Source organism: Malaclemys terrapin, chromosome 2 (genome assembly GCF_027887155.1).
Source record: "Malaclemys terrapin pileata isolate rMalTer1 chromosome 2, rMalTer1.hap1, whole genome shotgun sequence".
Taxonomy (NCBI): Eukaryota; Metazoa; Chordata; order Testudines; family Emydidae; genus Malaclemys; species Malaclemys terrapin.
Genome location: NC_071506.1, coordinates 176,980,499 through 177,005,202, shown reverse-complemented (window position 1 = coordinate 177,005,202; position 24,704 = coordinate 176,980,499). Strand labels below are relative to the sequence as shown.

Sequence of the window (24,704 nt, the reverse complement as noted above, 5' to 3'; positions counted from 1 at the left end):
GGTCTTTATCTGTAGTTTTTTCATATTGTGCTTATCACCATAACATCTTAGTGCCAAACATACTTGAGTGGGATAGTGTCACAACACTCATGTGCATTGAGGAAACCAAGGCACGAAGAGGTTAAAGTGACTTGCCCAAAGCACAAGATGTCCAGCAGAAGTGGAACCAGAACTCAGATCTTCATTCAGAGTCCAGTGACTTTACCACAGGGCCATTTGGTCTCTCTGTTAACCATTGTGAAACAGGTCTTAAGATATGGTCAATTATCATCATTTATTCTTTTTGGATTGCTCAGTAAACTGGGTGCAAGCAAATAATATGCATTTTAATAAGCCTAAATGGAAAGGTATACATCTAGGAATAAAGAATGTAGGCCGTACTTCTGGGATGGGAGACGGTATCCTTGGAAGCAGTGACTCTGAAAAAGATTTGGGGTCATGGTGGATAATCAGCTAAACACGAACTGCCAGTGCAATGCTGTGGCCAAAAGGGCTAATGCATTCCTTGGATGCATAAAAAGGAGACCGTTGAGTAGGAGCGGAGAGGTTATTTTACCTCTGTATTTGGCACTGGTGCGACCGCTGCTAGAATACTGTGTCCAGTTCTGGTGTCCACATTGAAGAAGGGTGTTGATAAATTGGAGAGGGTTCAGAGAAGAGCCACGAGAATAAATACAGGATTCGAAAACATGGCTTATAGTGACAAACTCAAAGAGCTCAATTTGTTTAGTTTAATGAAGAGAAGGTTAAGGGGTGCCCTGATCACAGTTTATAAATACCTACATGGGGGAGAAATTTTTGATAATAGAATCTTTAAGCTATACAAATGTGTAACACAATTCAATGGCTGGAAATTGAAGCTAGACAAATTCAGACTGGAAATAAGGTGTACATTTTTAACAGTGAGCTCCATCACTTACAATTTTTACATCAAGAGGGATTTTTTCTAAAAAGATCTGCTCTAGGAATTATTTTGGGGAAGTTCTATGGCCTGTGTTACTCAACAGGTCAGACTTGTTGATTATAATGGCCCCTTCGGGCCTTAGAATCTATGAATGTCTTGGATTTCGTTGCCCTCCTTATTTGTTCAATGGAGCTATTTTTTAACATGCATTTCTTTCTCTCTGTCATTTCCAGTATTACCCTTATTCCGTTTGGCTACCATTCACTCATTCTGCTTTTTCTGTTACCCTTATCTTTTACCTGACAGCCCTAATTGACTCTGTATTCTTGTTTGGTTCCTTCCCTGCTTTGCCATTTCCACTGCAGGCTTTTGTCCCCCTGAGAACACTGGGCAGCCTCTCATGAAAATTTCCCTTTTCATACAGTAAAAAAAAAAAAAAAAATGCAGCCAATGACATTGAGACAGGCTATGATGGTGTTACTGCAAAAGAAATGCAGAGCAAGCAAGGCAATCGTGGATATTTTAAAAGCAGGATCTATTAGAGATGGGCTAACCTCTGGAAAGATAAGGATGAGTCAATATGAAGGGAAATGGGACTAATGGTTAGAACAAATGATTTTTGGGTGACTTCCACTAACCAGAAATTTGTTGGGAAAAATATCCTGCCAAAGAAAAGTCCTTTTTTATTACTTTAATTTAGTGGAGGATACTTTCCTAATACAAAAGGTAGGAAAGCAAAAATGTGTGTGTATTATACATGATATAGACATACCTTATGCATTCCATTTAGACTATTCACCAAAGCCAACATCATGATAAATTAATTAAAACTTAGGAGAAACTGAAGTGAATTGGCCATAAACTAACTGAGTCTAGAAACATCAGGCAAACAAACCAAAATGTTAAATTATGACATAGGGCAAAAACCTCCCTGCTGCTGTGGGGTGTGCACTGGGGGGGAAAGAGAGGGGAAGGAACCTCTTCTCTCCTTAACAGCAGTGGTGCAGGGTTCCAATCTGGCATGCAAGAGGTTGCCAACTGGGGGACATGCTAATTACCATCATGGCCCCATAGGAGGGCGTTTAGGTCCCATGGCAATTTATTGCTGTTTTGGGAAGCAAGTGCTAGAGGGGGGTAGAGAAAATAAACTTGTATCAAAGAAAATATCTGAAAAATCTTGGAATTCCTGAAGAGCTCAGGGTCTGAAGGAAGGTTAGTGCGGGTTCAGTCTTTAAAGAGGGAAGTACAGTAATTGTGGTATGTACATATTTGACCTCTAGGCTGGACTTTAGTACTCTGAAAAATATCTGAAAACATATAAAATAACTGTACCAGGGAAAAACTAAGAGAGGAAGCAGAGTGCAGTAAATAATTGTCTGTGAAGCACAAGTTACTCAGGTCACTTTAATCAAATGGCTCCTTGGTGGGTAAGTGAAATGCAGGAGGTAATGAACATGGATGTCAGCAAGTCATTCAGTACAGAGCTACTCAGAAAACTTACTGATGTTGGAGAAATATTTGTTTTATGGATAGTCATACCACATGTTGGATAAACACTTGGCTCACAGATAGGAAACCGAATTATTAATAATAGCACTGTTATATCTTATTGAAAGACAATGCATCAAACGGTGTACTGCAGAGAGTTGGTGCTAATGTTATTCAACATATTCACTAATAACTTTTCAAAGAAGTATAACTGAATACTGAGCAACATTTGTGGTCAAAATAAGATTAGGAGTTGTTGTGAATATGGAAAATGTATTTAAAAAAATCAGTTGGGTCCAGAAAATTTGAGACAATGCAATGTGAAACAGGAAAAGTTACTAACATCAGCACAAGTGAGTAATTTAACAGAAACCGAATATCAAGTTGGGGCAGCCACATAGCATGTGAAAGTGTACAGGATACTTGTGGATTTTTCTTACTGATGGCAAACCAAAAATCTTTCCTAACTTACTGGCTGCAAAATCTGCTAAACCTGATTTTTATTTATTTTATCAGATCTGCTTTGTGTGCTAAATTTTCCAAACAAGTCTAATCCACTCTGCTGTTTGTTTCATTACATCATTGAGCTTTTTTCCTTTTCTTCTTGTTTTATTTTGTTTACGCTAATATCTTCTGGACTCTCACAAAACCCTTGAAACTGCATTCCAATTATGGTCATCCTGAGCTAGCCCTACAAAAGGTCATCAGCTTGGAATTTTCTAGTGTATCTGTTCTCACTCACCTGTGTGCACAAACTTTGCTCTGACCAATCTGAATTTCTCTTCCAGTGTTTTCTTCTAGAGGCACAGATAAGGGGTCCATTCCTTTATGGATCAAGAACAAATTATAAGAATTAAGTATTTGTGCAGAATCATATGTTATGAATAAAGTACATATTCCCTGACTGTTTAGGATCACAGCAGTCACACAAATTCTGATCACTTTTTGACAGAGTTATATTCTCTACCTGCAGGTGGCTCCAAATGATAATGCAAGAACAAAGGCTTTGGATGACCTTGGTACTCAAACCACATTAACTAATATACTATTTCAGCTTTTAGTAACTTTATTCCCTGTGTATCTCTTACATTGAGATTGGCACAAAATTTCTGCAGCACTCATGGCTGTTGTCGAAAGGACAGGCTTATCATAGCTCTACTATCCCTAGTAAATCAGGATATGAGTATAATCACTCTAAGAGAGAGAGAATGGAAATAAACACATTTTAAAAAGAGAAACGTGTTCAAAAATGAAATATGTCTCACAAACTACTTAGCTGTGTAAAGATCAGGGGCATATATAATCTTTGAATTTAAACAGTATAATAAAGCTCAATGGGCTGAAAGGAGCACCATGCTGTACTGATTTATGAAACATAAAAAACGTGTACAGCACTGCTCTTTGTTAATTGAAAACAATAATCTTAAATGGCCAACAAAGCATTTTACTATCATGCTGCAGTGAACCCTAATGCTCACCATATACACTTCTACATAAAGCAGAAAAGACTCTGATTTTATGTACACTTGCTTTACATCAATGTACTTTGATTTCACTGAAGTTACTCCTGATTTAGGCCAGTGCAAATAAAAGGAGAATCAGTTCCCCTTAATTCTATGATATGACAAAAATGGATTTGTTTGATTTTATTTGGAAGAGTAAGGAAGTTTAACTCAGATTCACCATGCCACAATTCTGTTCTACATACACGATTTCAAAAGAGAAAGGTTTATGGTATTTGTTAACTTCAGTATCATCCCAAACTTAAACTGACTGGTGGTATTGTTTTAGCACAAGACTACAAAGATGATAAGAGAACATAAGAGCTGCCATGCTGGGTCAGACCATGATCCATCTTGCCCAGTATCCTGTTTCCTGTACCAGTGATTCAGGAGGAGTGTACAGAACAGAGCAATTAGGGAGTGATCCCTGCTTCCCCCCATCTTCCACTGCAGACTTTTGGTAGTCAAAGGTTTAGGGTCACCCCAATCTTGGTTAATAGCCACTGATGGACCTATCCTTCATCTAGTTCTTTTCTGAACCCTGTTATACTTTTGGACATCACAACATCCCATGGCAATAAGTACCACAGGTTTGTTGTGTGAAATGTAATTCCTCTTGTTTGTATTAAACCTGCTGCCTATTAATTAAGATGGGAGAAGAAAAGCTGGACACACTTGGAAAACAAAACATGTAATCAACAAATCAGTTTAACCCAGTTGCAATAATCCAGGTAAAAATTGACAAATATTACTGTCTTGTGAGTGTAACAAACACCTTTGTATGATTATTCCACCCCCATCCCCCATGGAAAAATATCAGTGTCATTCACTTGGAAGAAAAGAAAAATGATAAAGGTTTGAACTTTTTTTGTTTAACTGTAATCATTTATAAAAACAATTCTTAACAGAGAGCACACATGCAAGTTCCTCAGATGTGGGGCTCAGGGTTTTATAGGTGATTGATTTTACACATCAGCCAGTATATCATACTCTGATTGAAACATACACATTTTACAGCCATATTTAGGTCAGTTTAACATTGTTAATTATAACTTTATTCCATCGTAAGAAAAAAAAAAAGCTAGAAGATTGCCAGTTACTTAACTGTAAAAGCTGTCATTCTCCATGGTCATTTGCTTGATAATAAATTTCACAGCTGTGTTCACAGTCTTAGTTATAAAGAAAAAAAAAAACCCTGCCTTTAAAGCTACTCTTTTGAGTTAGTGGCAAAAATTAGAAGTCTGCTATTTCAACATACTGAAATATAAACTATTCATGTATATTCTCTCTTCAGCATGTGCACGTAATTCCTATTAGTGTTACTGGCATTACACATGAGCATCGAAGGGAGAATAAAATCTATAAAGTGTAATTAGTTTCACAATTTTGCTAGTCTCTTTCTACTCCAATGTTTTAAAGAGATTTCACAACACTCAAAATTCTTGCTTCTGTGCAATGACAAACTAATTCACAACTTGCAAGGATAGTGCTGACTCTGTTAGCTGAAATGGAAAGAGATAAATTGGCCTTTCACAGCACCATACACTTGGCCTAATTCTCCTCTCACTTACACCAGTGTAATCAGGAACAAGTCTGGTGCAGTCAGTGGAATTGTTCTATATTTATTTATATCAACGGCAACCAGAATTTGGCCGTCTGCATTTAACAGAGGCAAGACAAAAAGGATTCCATTTTCATAACATGCAATAGGTTTTTTGAAATGGAGGATCTGCTCATGCTGTCTTTTAATGGGAGCTAGGCCCAGGTATAATAGGCTTTCGCTTCCAAAGGAGCTTACCTAAAATTGTATTACTGGTTTATCAAATATAGTTTTAATATGACAAATGTTTATTATAATTTGCATATGAAAAAGCTTTCTGGTGAATATAACGAATGTTAGCCAGAAAACCTGTAGCTTAGGAAAAACGGGAATAACAAAACTTAAAATATAATTCTTAGAAACCACAGATACAATAAGTTCACATAACACAATACAACCAAATACAAAATAAACACCACAAATTCCCCTCTTCCACCACTCCTCTCCTCTCCTCAAGCTTGAGAGAATAGATGAAGTTTGCAGCATGCTGAAAGGTTAACAGACTGAGCTACATCAGAGAGCAAGTTCCTAAGTCATATGGCGCTAGAGGAGAACACCCTGAGCATCTTTACTTACTACAGGTGTGGCAGTGTCGCATAGAGAGAGAGAGGTGGTCTATCCAGGGCTGGCCCACAACATTTTGGCACCTGAGGCGGGGCGCTCAAATGATGCCCCAATGCCCCCTCGCATGGGCCAAAACTTTGAAAGGTCTCAATTCTACCTTCTTCCTGTTCTACTCCTCTCATGGTACCGCTCTGCTACCTATCCCAATAAAGGAGAACTAACAACTTAAAATGACTTGTTCAAAAATTTTAAGTAACACTTAACTTTCAAACACCTGAACAGCAAATGTAACTTTTCTTGTCTGCATAGTAAACCCTGGCATTTTTATCTGTTCGAATAATCAAAGTGGTGCTTTCCATGCCTTCTTGGTTGCAAAGATTTGAACCGCTTCCTGAAGGTCCACAGTCTGGGCCAGCTCATGCTCTACTGAGATGGTTGCAAGGCCGACCAGCCTCTCCTGTGTCATTGTGGAGCATAGATGATTTTTTATTAACTTCAGCTCAGAGAAGCTGCGTTCTCCACTGGCAACTGTTCCAGGGTGTGTTAGAAGTATGCGCAGAGCAACAAAAGCATTTGGAAAGAGAGTGGTCATCTTATTTGTGCACATATATTTCAGAACAGCCTTTGGAGTTGATCCTGCTGAAATGTATCTTGAAAGGGATTTCAGTTCATCACCTAAATCACTCGCATCAATATCGCACATGTCATCATGTGTCAACACTGTCTCTAGTGCCCTGCATTGCTCGTGTAGGTCTTCTTCAGGTATAGTGAGTAGTTCTAGAATATCATACAACATCCCAAATATACTGCTGTGTTCCTTGAACTGCATGAAACATTCTTCAACTGACTGTATTGTACAATCTAGCACCTGGTTAAAGAATTCAACTTTGAATTGTTGTTTGGGGTCTCTTATGGGATTATCCCATGCCTCATAATCAAAATGTCTTCTTCTTCGGTGTCTCTTGTATTCTTGAATGGGTGGGAAAATAGCTTCAGTGTGAAGTTCCTCTGCCAACTTCTGTGCACTCTTCAGAATGTTTTGAAATCCCTCATCTGACCAGTAAGACTGTAGGTCTGACTTTGCTTTGTCCAGTTGTACCATTGCTCCAGATATATGAAGGTCAACACCTTGGAGTATCTTGCTTACAACATTTATTTCAAACAGTATGTCATGCCACAACACTAAGCCACACAGAAATTTGAAGCCTTGTATGTTTCTGGTGATTCCATTTCTCTCTGCCACTGTTCTCCCACGAACAGTTCCTGTCGTAGCATTATCCTCCATAATGGCAACTATGGCATCATCTATCTTCCCAATTTGGTGTTTGATAGGCTTTATCGCCTCCACTTGACTTTCCCATTGTGTGGCACTCAGTGGTTTCAGTTTCAGAGAGGATGTTCCCAGACATTGCTTCAAAATTTGCCATCAATGAGTTGATGCAGAGAAAAATACATAGATGCTTTGAATTACATTAAAAAATTCAGCAGCCTCACTAGAAGCTGGTGCTGCATCACTGACCATCAAGTTCAATGAATGAGAACTGCATGGGACAAAAAAAGCTTGAGAGTGTATTTCTCAGATCCGTGTCTGCACTCCTCTGTTCTTTCCTGTCATATTGGCACCATTATCATAGCCCTGACCTCTCATGTCAGCTATCGCAATTCCTGTATCTTCCAGCTTTTTAAGAAGCACATTTGTCATACCAGCTCCTGTAGTATCATCAATGTCAATAAATTCTAGAAAATGCCCTCTGACAGTCACCATTGCAGGGACATTTTCACTAGGTTCTGTTGTTGTTACAAAAAGCACCATTAAAGTCATTTGTTCCATATGGGTGATGTCAGGTGTGCAGTCCAGAATAACAGATTAATGGTTTGTGGACTTCAGATCTGCCACAATCTTCTGTTTGACTTTTGTTGCTAGTAACTGTATGATCTCATTTTGAATTGTTTTTCCAAGGTAGTGATGTGTGTACATTTCTTGGGTGGTGACTCTTCTTAGATGCTCCTGGAGTACAGCTTCAAACTCAGTCATCAGCTCCACAATTTTAAGGACGTTTCCATTGTTTGGCACATACAGCCGATCTGAAGTGTCACGCAGTGCTAGGTTTTGGGTAGCAAGTATTCTCACAATGGCAATGAGCCTTTTCAGAACATTTTGCCAGTAAAGAGACTCTGATGCGATCTTCTCTTGACGCTGATCATCTATGGTGGCCTTTAGCCTTAGTCTCATCTCAAGCTCTTTCCTCCTATGGAATGCTCTCTGGTGATTTGCTGCCTTCTCATGGCATGCCAGATTTCTAGCCAGATTTTTCCAGTCCTTTGTTCCTCTAGAACCCAATGTAGCTGGAACATTAGACTGGAAGAGTTTACAACAAAAACAGTATGCAACATTCTGGGTTTTTGAGTACATAAGCCATGGCTTCTCCACTTTGTCACCATTGGGGATTTCATGCCAGTAATGTGTTGGATGGAAACTTCTATTTTCATTGTCTTTGGGGAACATGACGTTTTTCACTTGTTGCGGCCCATGCAGTACAAGGAAGTCCCTCAGGCTACTGCTCAAGTGGGTCCACAGTCCTGGATCATCTAGACGTAAGGAACTAAACTCAGCAGCAGCTGTTTCTTGCACGTCCACCACACTCTTCTCTGATCTACACTTTTCTTCAGGAATGTGCATGGTTACATCCATTTGAGATGGAGATATGGATGCTGCAGTAGCTGCCAGGTCACCTGCACTCTGACTAACTGGAAGATCTCCTCACCACTCACATCCTCACAGGGGCCGTAAGGCTCACCGTGAACATTTGTGTCTATGTATCTCAGGAGAGCTCCTTCCTGTTTAGATAGAAAAGTTCCTTTGCTTTCTTTCTTTTTCTGAATGCTGTCCCACAGGGGCATTTTCTTCTTTCACTCATGACTGCTGTTCTGTGCCAGCTATAGTGGCTCTCAACACTCAATTGAAGGGGACAAATAAGCAGGCTGGTAGCAGGGCCTGAGTGAGGGAAGATATCAACATCTTAAGGGCCTAACTGGCTCTTACTACTTCAGTCGACTGCCTGTTCTCCTCAAGCGCTGGAAAAAAAATCATAAAGAAATAATGCCTAGAGAGAACTAGAGGTGATCGTAGTCAACAAATTAAATATTATCAATTTGAAATATGAAATGACAGCATAAAAGGGTAATGAAGTTTGGGCTGCAGAAAGAAAGGCATCACATCACAGGACAAAGGGCTGACAGTTTCTCTCTGTAAAGATGTGGTGTGCCTATAAGATCCTGAAATATGGTATTCAGTTTTACACACCTCAATAGCCACAAAATATTGACAAATTGGAGGGAATTCAGAGAAGAGCAACAGAAATGATTTTGAGCCTGAAGGACTGTCTTATAAGGAAAGATTAAACAAGTCAAATAAGAATAGCTTTACTATGAGATGACTAACTGGGAGATGTAACAATCGTTTATATATCTGAAGGGTGTAAACACCAGGAAGAGAGAGTAATTATTTCGTAGAGGTGGGGAGGGATAGCTCAGTGGTTTGAGCATTGGCCTGCTAAACCCAGGGTTGTGAGTTCAATCCTTGAGGGGACCACTTAGTGATCTGGGGCAAAATCAGTACTTGGTCCTGCTAGTGAAGGCAGGGGGCTGGACTCGATGACCTTTCAAGGTCCCTTCCAGGTCTAGGAGATGGGATATCTCCATTAAAAAAAAAAAAAAAAAAAAAAGTATGGTACAATAGAATATAATTCTAAAGTTGAAGTTAAGAGGAGGAAAATTAGTCTGGATATCAGGAAGGTCTTCTCAATTAGTGTAACTATTCAGGCTTCCAGTCAGGTTCTTATAAGCCCCCATTACTTGGTATCTGACTGCATGTAGTCTCTGGAATAATCTTCTAAAGTAAACAGCAGACATCACCAGTCATTTAAAACTATTACTAGACTGCAACTATACCATAAATACTAGAAAATAGCATTGCTATTGCAAAGAAGTGGACTAGATGACCTAATGTATTACAGACTTAGGGACAGTACCAGATCGTTCCATTTTATAAAGAGACATCTCTGTGAACAGGGCAAAGCCAGATAATTTATAGGTGGGTTTTCCAAATTGATTTTCTTTTTGCACACTATCCTATATCCAGTATCTCCCACAAGAGTCACCCTGAAAATAGTTCAGTAGTGACACTGCATTACTGCTCACTATATATTCCATTTACTTAATCATTAACTACTTAGGAGTCTAAAAAAGTGCCTTTCCTTTCTCTTTCAGCGTGAATACATCAAAACATGAAAAAGAGTCAATACAAAATAAACAAATAACAAAAAAGATTAATATCCTCACCCAGGATACCCCTCCATTGTCCAGATGAATAAATGAAAACCACCCCTCCTTCAACCCTATTTATACTCTCTATTCATTCTTGAAACCCCAGCTAAATGCATAAGCCGTGCTCTGAATAATCACACCCAGGTCCTATACAGCATCTTTCAACAGTAGATCACAAAGCAATTCGCAAAAAAAAAAAAAAAAAAATTACTTAGAAGTATCTTTATCCCCATTTTAGAGATAATCCCCCAAGGCTTCCCCAAGGTAATCCAGAAGGCTAGAAGCAGCACTTGGAATAGAAACCAGGTCTCCACAGACCCAATCCAGATCTCTATCCACTAGGTCACTAATTGAGCTTTTGCTAGATCTAGGGAGATGCAACTTTCTGAGTCAAATGCCCTTCATCAAATTGCCCTGCCAATTAAAACAGGGAACTTGTAGTTCAAACACTCCCACTGATGTCAAATGCCCTAGGAGCAAATGAGAAGAGAATGGGGACTCTCAGTGCACAGGATAGGTCCTATTGACCTCAATACTGTAGGGGTATCACAGAGTCTGTACCTTATGAATCTGAAGGTTAAACCATCATCCTGAGGGAGGAATCTCTTGTTGCAGTTCCGCGAGGAAAGAGAAACAACCCTGACAATGAATTATGACAACAGGAAAAAAACCTAAAGGAGTTAACTTGTTTGGGCCTAGCTGCTCAAATATGAGCACATACATTATTAACAGATGCACAGGCTGAGCAAATGTTAGACCCCAGGGAGAAGGTAAACACTGTTCAGCTATATGCAAACAAGGCATTAATAATGAGCTCTGAAGACGACAAGCCTGCTGTTTAGTTCAATGTTAATAGTTTTGTCAGTGAAAGAAACAGTATATCCCCTCTAGTAGGGGAGAACTTTCCAGAACCCCAGGACTCTCCAAATATGGTTCATTCGTGTATTCATTGATTGTGTGCTCAGAAAAGCAGCCAGAATGAGATATTTTCCTTTAGTTGAAAGGATACTGTAAAGCAATCAGTTAAAAAATGTCATGTCATCACTTCAGTGATACCAAGCCCCACTGATGATCTATTCATCAAGCAGCAAAGTCTGTCTCCATTGCACAGCCCAAGTAACCCAGCTGTGTGCTGAAGAGATTGTGGTCAGGCTGTGGGGTGGCCAGTTCTTCAGCTTCAGGGCTACAGTAGCCCCTTGAGGCTAGTGTTCTGTCTCCATGATGTGGAGAAGCAGAATGGCCAGTGGACTTGCATACCGGTAGTTGTGAATTTTACCAGCACTGTCCATTCCTGCCCTGGGCACCCACTCCATAGTTGCATGTAGGGAGCCACTGTGGAGATCTCCCTTCCCCATACATAAGCCAAATCTATCCTTTCTGCTCAAGTCTGGAACTTCCGTACCCACAGCTGGAAGAGCAAGATTTGTCCCTAATATATTAGCGATTCATGACATTCTGTACTTCTTTTTATTATTATTCAGTATTAATAAGGGAGAGGAAAGGATGCTGCCTACTAACCTTCTGCTTTGATGACCATAATCTTTTGCTCCAGGTCAATTATGGGGTGTACCAAACACAGTCTAGGTTCCTGCTTCTGACTGATGCAAACACCATTCTGATTCACAACCATCCAGCTTCGGTCATACAGCAATCCCTGGTTTCCTACAGGCCACTCAGAAACCTGGCATAGCAACAGAAAAAAAATACAATGGGAAAGAAAGCTCGACATCAATTATTTAATAAAGATCTTTAGCTGTAGTAGTGGAAAGGCACTGCACAAAAAGGAAAGGGAAAAGAAACTTTCCCCTAGTGAAATCCTTTGAAACTGAAATAGGAAAACTCATATATGTGTCAATGTCAGCCTTGTTAACAGAAGCTTTAATTATCAAATCAAAGAGAAATATCTCTGCAGGAAGGTGCCAAATCTAAATTGAGTTTTATTACTATTGTTTGTTACACATCACCATGCTTTTAGACACCACGATTAACAAGTGGGGCTGTGAGAAGATAGTGAATATCATTCGTGAAATTTGGTGGAAAATGTTCTCAGCTTTATCTGGGCCATTTTAGGAGTCTCACAATTCCACTTCTCATATCCAAACATAGGAAGTTTAAAAAAATGTGACTGAATGCAAAAATTGAGTTTTTTAAAAAGAAAAATTTGAAATTCAACATTTTGAAAATTTCAAGATTTTTTGCTCAAAGAGACCCTGGTTTTTTCTGTGAAACTGAAACTACTTTATGAAATTAAAGTAAAATGAGAGAACCTCAGTTTGAGGATTTCCACTTAGTTGAAAGCTGATCTTTTAAACATATTATCTCAGATCACGTGTACTCTCCAGTAGCAGTAATATATTTAGAGAGTTAATTATGACTAAGCTTTGTTGTATTTTCATATATGTTAGTTGAGATACTCCCTGAACAGTCCATGTGATTATTGGCAAGCTAACTGGCAAGATACCTCTAGCAAGTAAATATTGAGGGCCAAATTCTGCTCTCAGATACATGCATACACTTCCTATCATGCATCTACCGGAGGGCAAAATTCAGCCTCAAGTGACTGATAATGTCAGCATAATTTAAATAGATTTTATAAAAATCAAGTTTCTGATAGAACATCGTTACCATCTCCACAACTGAAAACAAACTTAAAAACTTCTAAAAGGGTTTATTTTCTCCCTTGCTGATATTTATAAGGGCCTTTTCAACCTCTCAGTCAGACCTTTCTGCAGTAGCCATTTAAAATTCTTGGCCAGAGTGCTGTAAAACGCATGAAGTACAAAAACAAACAAAAACAAAAAATAGAAAAATATTTTTCTACTTCCTTTTAAAAATGAGAATAATTTTATGTGCTTCGTGTACCTATACAGTAGGTATAGAATTTTCAGCCAGCAATCTGATATTCGAGCTGGCGAATAAAGGCAACATGACTTATAAACATAGTTAGAACTAAACATGTCTTAAGTGCCTTCCTCAGTCAGGGCCTTCAATAATGCACTACATAGCGATAGGCACTATGCAGAAAAATATCAGATAAAAGATAGATAGCAACAATCATCCCATGCAATTTACTTTGCCTGTTGTAGGTTCAGGATGATTGTAGGAACCTCCATGCTTCAACTTTGAGATGCTGCACCCCTGACTGCATGCCCACAACTCACTTCTCCCTCTTCTCCAAGATATTGATCACTTAAAGGTGCCCAGTAATAAAGCCCCTCCACTTATGTCACTGATATTTGCCAAGTACTTCCTTTTCCCTCTACATCGGAATTCCTATAATTTTTACACTACCAGGATCCCAGATAAGAAAGTTGCAATAATATAAAATAATTGCATGCCCCACCTCTTGGGCAGAACATCAGTAAATGACATAGTTAATTTTTCAGCATATGATGTCTGGAGATGTGCTCTGGTTAATATGAAACCCCTCCATTCACCTATGTATCTAGGCCTGAAACCCAGGAGGATCAGAGCTTGGCAATCCATTCCTTGATTGCCTATTGCAAGAAGGGCAGGAGACCAGTAGAAAGTCCAAATTCTTCCTATTTCTCATGCTTGCTAATCTTCTTCTCCACCAGTCACGAGTCAGACCATTGCATAATAAAGCCAATTCATGTTATTGGTCCACTGATTGGGCTACCTGTTTTTAGCTAAAAAGAGTTCTTCTCTGCAAATCAAGCAAAATTTAGCAAGAAAAGTAAGCAGACCACAGTGCTTAGTGATGCTACAATTCAGATTTTCCATTAGAAACCAGTTTTCATCTTTTTAGAATTCTTTTTTAAAATGCTTTTTGATTTATTTTTTTTCTGATTACAATAGAGTGGGTATTACAGTTACAGTATTTTGGAACATATGAAGAGAATTAACTGAGCAGGTTTTAAATTATACAAGTGTAAGAAAAGTTTATGTTCATAACACCTGTATATATTGTTGTCCACTGATAACTAAAAGTATGTGTTGTATTTTAAATGAAAACTATTTATTTATATAGTCTTGGGTGATACCATGTAATTTTTATAGTTTAGAATCTGTGGTAAGAATAATAAAGTTATTAATGTTTAAAGTCTTAACCTTTTTTCATTGAGCATGGTGCATTATGTAACAATACAAAATTAATGGACACAAAATGTTCATGTTTAAAAATGCATACTTTAAACAATCTTGTGTATCTTAAAAGAAGGTGGGGGAGGGTGAGACTTTCTTCATCTCCGGTTTGATTGTGTGTCCCCCCCCACTTGAAATAAAAACTGTAAGGAAATGAAAGTAGAGCTTCCTTCCCAAAAGCCCATAAAACATCGTATTCCATCTGGGTCCTCTGCTTTCTGTGCATTTGGTAACGCATGCATGGAGCAGGACTGGGCAGTAGACAAATACTCCTTGTCAAACACATTTTATAAGATATATGGAATAGGGACTAACTATCCCCATGTTAGTTCCAGATCCCCACCTTAATTTTCATCCCCTGCATTCTCATTTTCTCTTGGCATCCAGTGCCTTATGTGCAAGGGCAGCTAGACACAGGAGGAGTGAAGTTTTAGAGCTAGTAGGTTATATTAATGGACTTTTCACTAGAGAGGAGGTCAAACAGCGATTTTCAATTAGTCATGAGATGGGGTATGGAGGTACCTGCTGCATCTTGCAGTTCTACTCTTAGTCATTGAAAAAAGGCCAAGCAACACACATGTTCACCAACTTTATCTTTTGATAACCCAATCCTGCACCCAATGTCAACGGCAGTTTTGTCCAAAGCACAAACAGTTTAACAGAACTTTCTTCTGCATATGCACAGTCTGGCATTTCTTTCTTTCTTTCTGCACTGCAACAGAACATGTACTCACATTCAGACCTACTTACTCTCCATGCCAAAATGTCAATAGTACAATGCAGGCTTGAGTCCCATGCTTGAAGTAACAAACCTGACCATGATCTCCTGTATGCAGGCAAAAGACAAGAATGCACTTACAGCAGTATAAAATTTAAAGCCCTAATAGTTTAGTCCGTTTAGAGATGTTCCACCATCATCAAAAAATAGAATCCAAATTATAAGTGGTAAAAACTTTTTTAATCCTCCGATAACTACAAAATGGCCAAAGGGATTTTACTTTTAAAAATTGAAATTGATCTGAAAGTCTAAAGAACTAAAACCTTGTAACCAGTGACCAAGCATAGAAAATTTCAATCAAAAGGGCAAATGTTTCAGGAAGTTATGAGCTTTGTGATGACCAGTGTTAGAACAGATGTTGTTTGGCAACATTAACTGAAACAGTCCCTACTACTAGGATCACTATATCAGGAGACTGGCAAAGTTTGTGATTTTCTGTATTAGCTAACTCTTTTGTGACAAACAACAGAGATGCAGAATGATTGAATTCCAGTGACAATCTGAAAGACTATATTTAGTTTTCAAAATGTCATTCCTTCTCCATTCCTTTTTGAGAAGGTAGTTCTAGAATGTTTCACTTCAAACACCAATGTGTGTAGCATCTGAGACTTTCACCCTTCAAAATAATGAAGGCTGAAGTTGCAATAGTGACACTTAAGGTATAACTACACTGCAATTAAGAACCCATGACGGGCCCGTGCCAGCGGACTTGGGCTCATGGGGCTTGGGCTAAGGGGCTGTTTAATTGAGGTGTAGGCATTTGGGGTCAGGCTGGAGCCCAGGCTCTGGGACATTGTGAGGCAGGAGGGTACCAGTGCTCAGGCTCCAGCCCAAGCATCTACACCACAATTAAAGAGCCCCTTAGCCCAAGCCCCAGGAGCCCAAGTCTGCTGGTACTGGCCAGCTGCAGATGTCTAATTGCAGTGTAGACATATCCCTACAGTCTTAGGGAGAGTGACTCACTCTGCATTTAGCAATGAGATGGGCTGTGGAGGTATCTGCTCCATCTTGCAGTCCTACTCCTAGCCTTGAATAGAGGCCAAGCAGGAACTGGATTTAGAATGGAGTTAAGTGACTTCCATGAAATATTGATAGCCAAAGAAATCTCATCTGACTTGAAAAATACCATGTCAAAATAAACAATAGCTTTTAGATTTTACCCTCAGCTGGATTAGTAATAAAATGAGAACAATTAGCCTTTAGGACTCTTTACAAACTGTGAACTGGGGGTTGCTATTTTTACTGCTTTTGCAGGCAGAAAATTTGATGGAGTGATTTGTCATAGGGCAGCCCTAAACATCAAGTGGTGAGTGACAAGTCTAGTTCTGTCTCTAAGAGTTTTGGAGCGAGAACTCTATGAAGACAGGTGTGACTGATGAGGATAATGAAAGGAAAGAACCCTTCCTGACCTGCTTACCTTCTTCCAGTCCCACATCGCTTCCTGATTCTCTAACATCTCCTCCTAGCTGTCTCATCACCAACTTAAAATTAACACAACCAACACTGAACTCCTGGTCTTTGCTTCCAAGCCCTTTCCATTCCCCCTATTCTCTGTCACTCTTGATAGCACCTCCATTCTCCACATGGCTGGAACCCATAATCTGGGCGTCTTCTCAACTCTTAACCCTCCCATCCAGGCCTGCTTCCATGCTGTTCTTTATGCATAAAACATCCTTCCTGAACTGATCAGCAAGGCCATTTTACTCTCTTTCTACCAATCCCTCCTCAGACCCCATCTCTACTCTGACATGTATAAGAAATGGACCAATTAATGCTGGCCAGTTTGAGAAACAGGTGAGGATAGCTGAAACTTAGCTATATATAAACTCTAATATCTAATGCACATAAAGCATGTATATACTTAATTGTGTATCCACGTTGTTGCCCAGATTCTCAAAGGTATTTAAATGGGAGGTAGATGTCTAAATACCTCAGAGGATCTGGGCCTGTGTCTATTTGTGCTTAGCACACTGGACCTGATGCTGATTGAGCCTCTGTCCACAGCTTCAATGCAAGTGTCAAATACTAAACAACTATAAATTACATTTCTAGTACTATTAAAAGCTGACTGTAAACTTGGGAGGCTGGATGGCCATCTGTCCTGGATGGTTTAGACACAACAAGTCCTGGATTAGACTAGATGACTTTTGCGGTCCCTTCTAACCCTATGATTCTATGGCAAGGCTAACAAAATTTCACAATCTACCTGCAATTTCTCCAGCTAACTTAGATATGTTTAGTCTATAAGCATATACAGTAGGTGCTGCACCACATGGGTGCATGGGGAAGGCAGGTTATCACGAGAGTGCAAAGAACCTTGCTGGCAATCACAAAGCTGTTCTTCAGGGGAGTGCAAGGTTTGAGTGAGTTTAGCACCCGCTGTGATGCTAGCCTTGGAGGGAAGATATCTGGCCCTGCTTATGTGGGAGAAATCCTAGTGCACCCTGTCACTCCAAGATACATCCCGCCTGTGCCTGGATACACAGCATCCAAATCCTCTAGAAGAGACTTATTGTGGCACAACTCTCCTGACAGCAGTCTATGGCTTAAAGCCCCAATTTAACCCTATGCATGCCTGCGTGGTGTATGGACATCTATGCAGCAGTAAAACATTTTGGCAGGAGTGAGCTTTTATAATACAACTCAAAAAACTGCAGCAGTTGAATTAAGGTTGAAACATTCTTTTATAAAATGCAGGGTGTACTTGGCTTTTGTAGACAGCTAATTAAAGTTTGTTTTTGTATTTTCCTAGGCTGTGCCTCTGAATTAAGGGCAGTGTTCATCATACGCAAACCCAAGGCATGTTTATATAAAAATTGACTTCCATGGTCACACTTCATTATATTTTGTTTTAAAGTCCCTCAGATTTTAAAAATATGATTATCGTATTGTTTGAGAAGCTATATTTTAAATACAGGTGATTTGTCACCAAGCTTGACCCCAATTTCCACTCAGATGTGTGATAGTGACCCACACTGGTAAGTTTCCATAAGGAAAGTTATACCATTATTGACATTCATTAAATTGCTCCACAGCACAGTGCGAAGCAAAGTCAGATTCTAGGTCAATGTGCAGCGCATACACCTATTTCATCATGCATTATTTAAAAAAAAAGTCGCAGCTAAGGTGACCATATTATTAACTTGGCAAAAAAGCAATTAAAATCTTCAAAGAGTGAACTTTCAAATAGGGCTGCAACACTTAAATGTCATATTTCTGTTGCAAATGTATTTTTAATGATAACATTTCTTTGTAATGTAAATCAGTCTCCTCTCAATTATAACATGTTAATCAAGTTATTTCTCAATTGCTGCACACCCATCAATGCTTGCAGTCCATCACGTGTCATTTAGTATAAGCATACTAATGACTTGATTATAATTTATTCAAGTTTTTGGGAATCCAAACTATTCATTCTGATACATATTACGTGCAGATTTTCTGGACGGGGGTTAGGAAAATGTAATAAATTTGCATTCCATGACTTCATCTAATTGAATTTCCCTCAAAAACTAAATATCCAAGTGTTCAGATAATTTACAGTATAGTTTTGAGAAAGTGAACACCACTCCTTGAAATAAGATTAATACTCACCTGCTGTTGCCTTATACTTAACACAGAATATTCCTGAGAAGCTAGGGGGAAAAAATGGGGGATGGCTCAAATGAATCTCTAAAATTCATTTTAAATATGTACCTCGAATGCAGAACAAGATTTGATTGGGTAGAGGTAAATGTTGGTGACAGTGATTGGCTTGCTCCCACTTCTGTATACTGGTATAGCACTATCAGAAACAACAGCCCTGTTAGGTTCAGGTTTCTTCAATGCTGAAGATGAATTATTCCAATGTCCCGTATCTGAGATGATAGTTTTCAGAGAGTATTTCTTTGCATTGTTATTGGCAGTATGGTCATTCTGTGTAATAGTTTCTCTTGTGGTGTTTTGGGAGGGAAACTTGCAGTCTGATTCAGATAGTCTGGTTGCTATGATGAACTTTAGAAAGGTTTGTGCATCTTCAAAAGTAGACATATAGCCAAATGATATTCTCACAGACCCAGTGGGACGTCCATCAATTATATCTATATCATCTCCACAGACATGGCCAGCCTAGATTGAAATAAAAAGAAAAGCAATGAGCTATTAGAACAAACTTTTCATTTTTTTCCCTTCTTGTTTTACAACTTTATACTTCATTTTGCTAACTCGAAACAGAAAAATCCATTCCAAAAACAGCATAATGAATACATAAATAGATTAGGAAAATGAAGAAAATCTTTTCCCTGTCTCATTTGCTACACATAATATCTATCTGTTCATCTAACTAAGGTACTTATATGTCCCCAAATACCATATAGGTAAGAACCTGTGTGCAGACAGACAAACACAAGCATGATCAACCCATACCATGTTTTCCCAGAGCTCAGACGTCAGCATTGCTATGAAATTGCTGAGCTGTATCTAACATCATATGAGCAACATGCAAAACACACTAGAGAACCCCAGGAGTGTGTGAGAAAGAACAAGATGGTGAAGAGCTTTTAGTTTGGCTGAATGAACAATCCAATTTAATCCTACTGATTTATTGCTTAATGTTCAGTCAAAATTAAACAATGTGAACTCCTATAGGAGGGAAATAGTTCATTTGGGTCACATTACAACCGTCCGTTACAAATCTAGAGAATCACAATTTAAATGGACGAAGTTACTCTGGATTTACATTGGTGTGACTGAAGTCTGAATCTTGCCTTTTGGTTATATTTATTATTTCTTCCATAAATGTTTCACGTGTAGTATACATGGCAATCTATAAAATACTAACAATATTAGAAGATGACCAGTTTTCATGAAGTTTAATGGTAGAACACATTTGAACGCTCTTTAAGTTGTGTTCCCATATCACATAATAGGAGCTTTCATGGCACTTTCACCATTTCCATGCCTGCCATGAAATCATGATTTACATAGGGCCCTACATCTAATTGCAGCATCTATGTATTTTCAGCATGTATTGAGATGTCTGAATGTAATGATGAAGAAGCTACCGTATCAATATGGTCATATATTTTTTAACTTTTGAAAAATGTCCTTAGTAAGCTTTTGGGCTTGTTCTCTGCTAATTCATTGTAATATCAAACTACGACATGTTTACAACTGTGAAGTCCCTCATGGTTTTTTGTAACATATGCTGCATACTACCCAAATCTTCTGAATGACAATCAGCAGAAAATAGGTCACAAGAGCGCAGCTAGCAAGATGAAGTTTGTTCATACTTTGGCAACTTAAAATTTAAGTTGCTCCCTACCTAATATACCTCTAATCTCTGTAGACATGTCATATGCACATATCTTTTTAAACTGTCATCATCCTCTCAATGCTAGAGTACTTTCTTATTGTTTTTCCCCATCTAATTTTTGTCTCTTTTAGACTATGCATCCAATGGGGAAAGACTAAGGGCAGGTATACACTTAAAATGCTGCACCACTGTAGTACTTAAATTAAGCCGCTCCTAAATTAAGAGCTTTTCCCATCGGCTTAGTTAATCCACCTCCCTGAAAGGTGATAGATATGTCAACAGGAGATGCTCTCCTGGTGACATAGTGCTGTCTACACGGGGGATTAGGTCGGTAAAACTATATCACTGAGGGATGTGGATTTTTCACACCCCTAAGCAACACAGTTATACTGATATAGGTCAATAGTGTAGACTTGGCCTAAGGCTGTCTCTACACTGCCACTTTCAGTACTAAAACTTTAGTTGTTCAGGGGTGTGAAAAAACACCCCCCTGAGCGACAAAAGTTTTAGCACTGAAAAGCGCCAATATAGACCATTGTTCATTCGGGGTGTTTTTTTTATTTATTTTTTTTTATTGCTGGAAGAGCTCTCCCCCGGCAAGAAAGTGAGTCTACGCTGCCCATGTCACAGTGCTGCCGCGGCCACGTTGTAATGTGGGCAGTGTAGACATACCCTAAGTCTTTATTTATTGAAAATTGACAAGCACAATTAGAACACTTTAATAATAATATAATAAACAAAAGATGCAAGATGTTCACTAGAACTGGTCAGGAACTACAATTTCCATTGTGTGGTCAATTATGAGATTTCATTTTTTTCCATTTTGAACCAGAAAAAAAAAAAAGTCGAAATTTCTAAATTTCCAGTGAAACAAAAATTCAGAAGTCTTTTGTTTCAATAATGTTGAAACATCTTGTTCTGATAGTGTCATTTGGATTAATTAATTTTCAACTTTAACAGTGCATGGTATATATTGTATATAAATATGACATAATATTACAATTAATATGATAATGTTTTAATACAATATTAAAGTCAATATGAAATGGATCGAAATGAAACCATTAGAATGAAACATTTTCAAATGTTTTGACTTTTTTCCCATCAAAATCCGATGAAACTTTTTGATTTCAACTAAACCACATTTTTTGACAGTCAAAAAATTTTCAACCAGCTCGAATGAAGCGGGTGCTATTAAATGAAGGTACTTTCAGTAGTAGTGTGTTAAACTAAAGTCTAATGGAGAACAATACAAACCTGCCACCATTATATAAATTGCCTCCCTCCCAAATCTAAAACCCATGCCCCGTGATATATGAGGTATATACATGCTTTAAACCAGTAGCTCTCAAACTTTTGTACTGGTGACCCCTTTCACATAGGAAGCCTCTGAGTGCAACCCCCTTATAATTTAAAAACACTTTTTTCTATATTTAACACCATTATAAATGCTGGAGACAAAACAGGGTTTGGGGTGGAGGCTGACAGCTCGTGATCCCCCATGTAATAACCTCGTGACCCCCTGAGGGGTCCTGACCCCCAGTTTGAGAACCCCTGCTTTAAACCCATGTTTAACTATACTCAGTTTTTATTCTTCCCCTCAACCCTCTCATTATTCAATCATTCAAGTGATTTTACTTGGCCTCAACAGGATTTGGTACTGACCTGAAGGTTCCTTTTGACATCCTCATTGCTGAGGCTCAAATGCTGCTGGCAGGCGCCAGTGTTACAGAAACATCCTGTACGAACGTGTATGTTGTAGAGACTGGCAATCTTGTCCACCTTACAGATTCAGCAGGACAAATAACAAAAGAATGAAAGAGATAATATTAAATATACTATGTTATAAATAAAGGCTGCTTGAAGTAAGTTATTTCGCTAAATTATTAGCGGTTTGGTTGTTGGAGCAGTTGTATTTTCATATACACTATGAGGAAAACAGGTATTCTTCAGTTTTATTATTTTCAGATGAAGCAAAACAACAAAGAAGGAAGAAACAGAGAAATAAGCAGTGATCCTGCAAATGCTTGCACACATGCTTAACTTTATGGAGAAGCCCACTGAAATCAGTTAGGCTAATCACATGCTTAGAGTTAAGTACATGTGTAAGTGTTTCCAGGGTCAGTGCTTTATTTGTAACGTTCTGCATTGGAATGGATACAAAGCAGCAACTGCTCCGCTTGGAGATGTGGGGTTGGGATCTCCTCTTCAATTAAATGTGTAGTATCTAGCACAGTGATTCTCAAACTTTTTGTATTGAAAGGGTGACTCCTTTCACACAACAAGTCTTGGAGTGTGACCCTCTCCCCCATTATAAATTAAATTTATTTAATAAATAAATTTAATTTAATTTTAATTTAACAGGGGCTCAGGCTGTCAGTCCCATGCCAATTCGTGATCCCCAGGTAATAGCCTTGTGACCCCCAGTTTGAGAACCCCTGATCTAGCACAACCTGGTCCTTGGCTGGGGTTTCTATATACTACCACAATCCAAATGATAACAACGACAACATCTTTCCTTTGCATATCTATATACTCTATGGTATAAGGGAAACTGTCAGCGCAGGAAATTATTGAAACCAATGAGATTTCTGCACACTAGAGATTTCTGCAAGCTTGATGGATGAGGCCATAAGTAAGCAATAGCACGCGACAGGGCAGGCATTAGTCTGGAAGGACAGGAATAGAGAGACCTCTTTGAATGTTCCACACATGACCACTTTGTTCACCAACTAGGCTGACCCATTTACCTTCCCTGATGTTATGCTTTTATGTCTCTGAATATTTCTAAAACTGCCAGTTAAAGAAAAAAAAACACTGAATAATTAATGGACACAAATACAATAATTAATGGATGAATCATTGGGATGAATAAATTATGTGAATATGAGAGAGAGAGAATGAACATGTGAGTGTGTAGGGGGCATGGGAGATCATGTCTGTCTGTACAACAGAAAGAATCTCACACAATGAAGAGACCTGTGGCAGGAGAGATGGAGATATACTTTTAGGGACCCCCAGTACTCCTATCAAAGCATAAAGAAGAAAGACCATTTGAGAAACATTATGGCTCCCAAAACTCTCCAAGTAAATGGATTTTAACAAGAGATAACAAGGGCTGTAAGGACAATATGGTATACATGATTATTGCTGGAGTATGGGATCCAGTGTCCTGAGTGGGTAGGTCTAGCTCAACACTGCCGCCTGTGCTGCTGTGGGTTTCACTGCCTTATATGAAAGTCTTTACTTGCTGCAATCACACCTCCCATGTGCAGTGCAATATAGTATAATCACCTTATTTATATAGGCTCTGTAGTAGAGGAAGTACGTGTGGAGCAGTTAAATTAAGGGACTGGCTTAAGTTTTATTCCTGACTTTGCAGATTCCTGCCTGCATGATCTTGGCCATGTAACACAACCTCTCTTCAGTTTACCCATTTAATACACAATAAAAGTAAGTTCTTGTGGAGCTTGATCATGAGTTGCTGAGCAACCTCAACTTCCACTGTCTCCAATACTTCTGTGCTCAGCACCTTGCAGGATCAAGTCCTACATTTGAACCTAGTGCAGGAATTAATTCAGTCTGTGTCGATCTTTAGACCTGCGCAAAGCAATCCTAATAGTATTTGGTGCACACAAAGCATCTGGAGCACTTTTAGGTGTGGGCACAAGGGGTTTTACACAAGAATGCTTGGGAAACAAATGGAAATATAAATGTAAGACACCTGTGTAAAATGAGTTTGCAGCAAGTGTAAAACACAATCAAGACATTGGGAATGGTTCTACACCCACTTGGCACAGCTGTATTTACCCAAAACTCAAGACAGTGAAAAATCGGGCTCCTTAAATTGTCTGTTAAAATAACAAAGAGTTGTTTTAACTTAATGGTCCTGGTCTCAAAATCACAGTTTATTATCCAGGACACAAAGAATAACCATGAAACTAATCATGCATTCGATTTCAGTGCATAGAAGGTGAACTCACATGCTTTGTAGCATTTACAAGGGCAAAAAATGCATCATATTTGTCTCGGTTTACATTATATTTTATTATTTGGGGGTGACATATTTGATCCAGGGTATATTCTTCAATTTCTACCAACGTACACAAGTATGAATGTTTCTGTATCACTAACATTAAGACAAG

General features: G+C 38.7%; 1 protein-coding gene across 2 annotated transcripts in view; it reads right to left on the bottom strand.

Moving 5' to 3' along the window:
- MOCOS (molybdenum cofactor sulfurase) overlaps window positions 1-24,704 on the bottom strand; it is a 363,943-nt gene that overhangs the window by 31,088 nt on the left and 308,151 nt on the right. For both annotated transcript variants that reach the window (XM_054018759.1, XM_054018758.1), the window contains exons 7-10: window positions 22,225-22,341; window positions 18,963-19,373; window positions 11,903-12,065; window positions 3,135-3,216 (exon numbers count right to left, since the gene is read on the bottom strand). In XM_054018759.1, coding sequence (XP_053874734.1) covers window positions 3,135-3,216; window positions 11,903-12,065; window positions 18,963-19,373; window positions 22,225-22,341 — 773 coding nt within the window. The remainder of the gene's footprint in view (window positions 1-3,134; window positions 3,217-11,902; window positions 12,066-18,962; window positions 19,374-22,224; window positions 22,342-24,704) is intronic.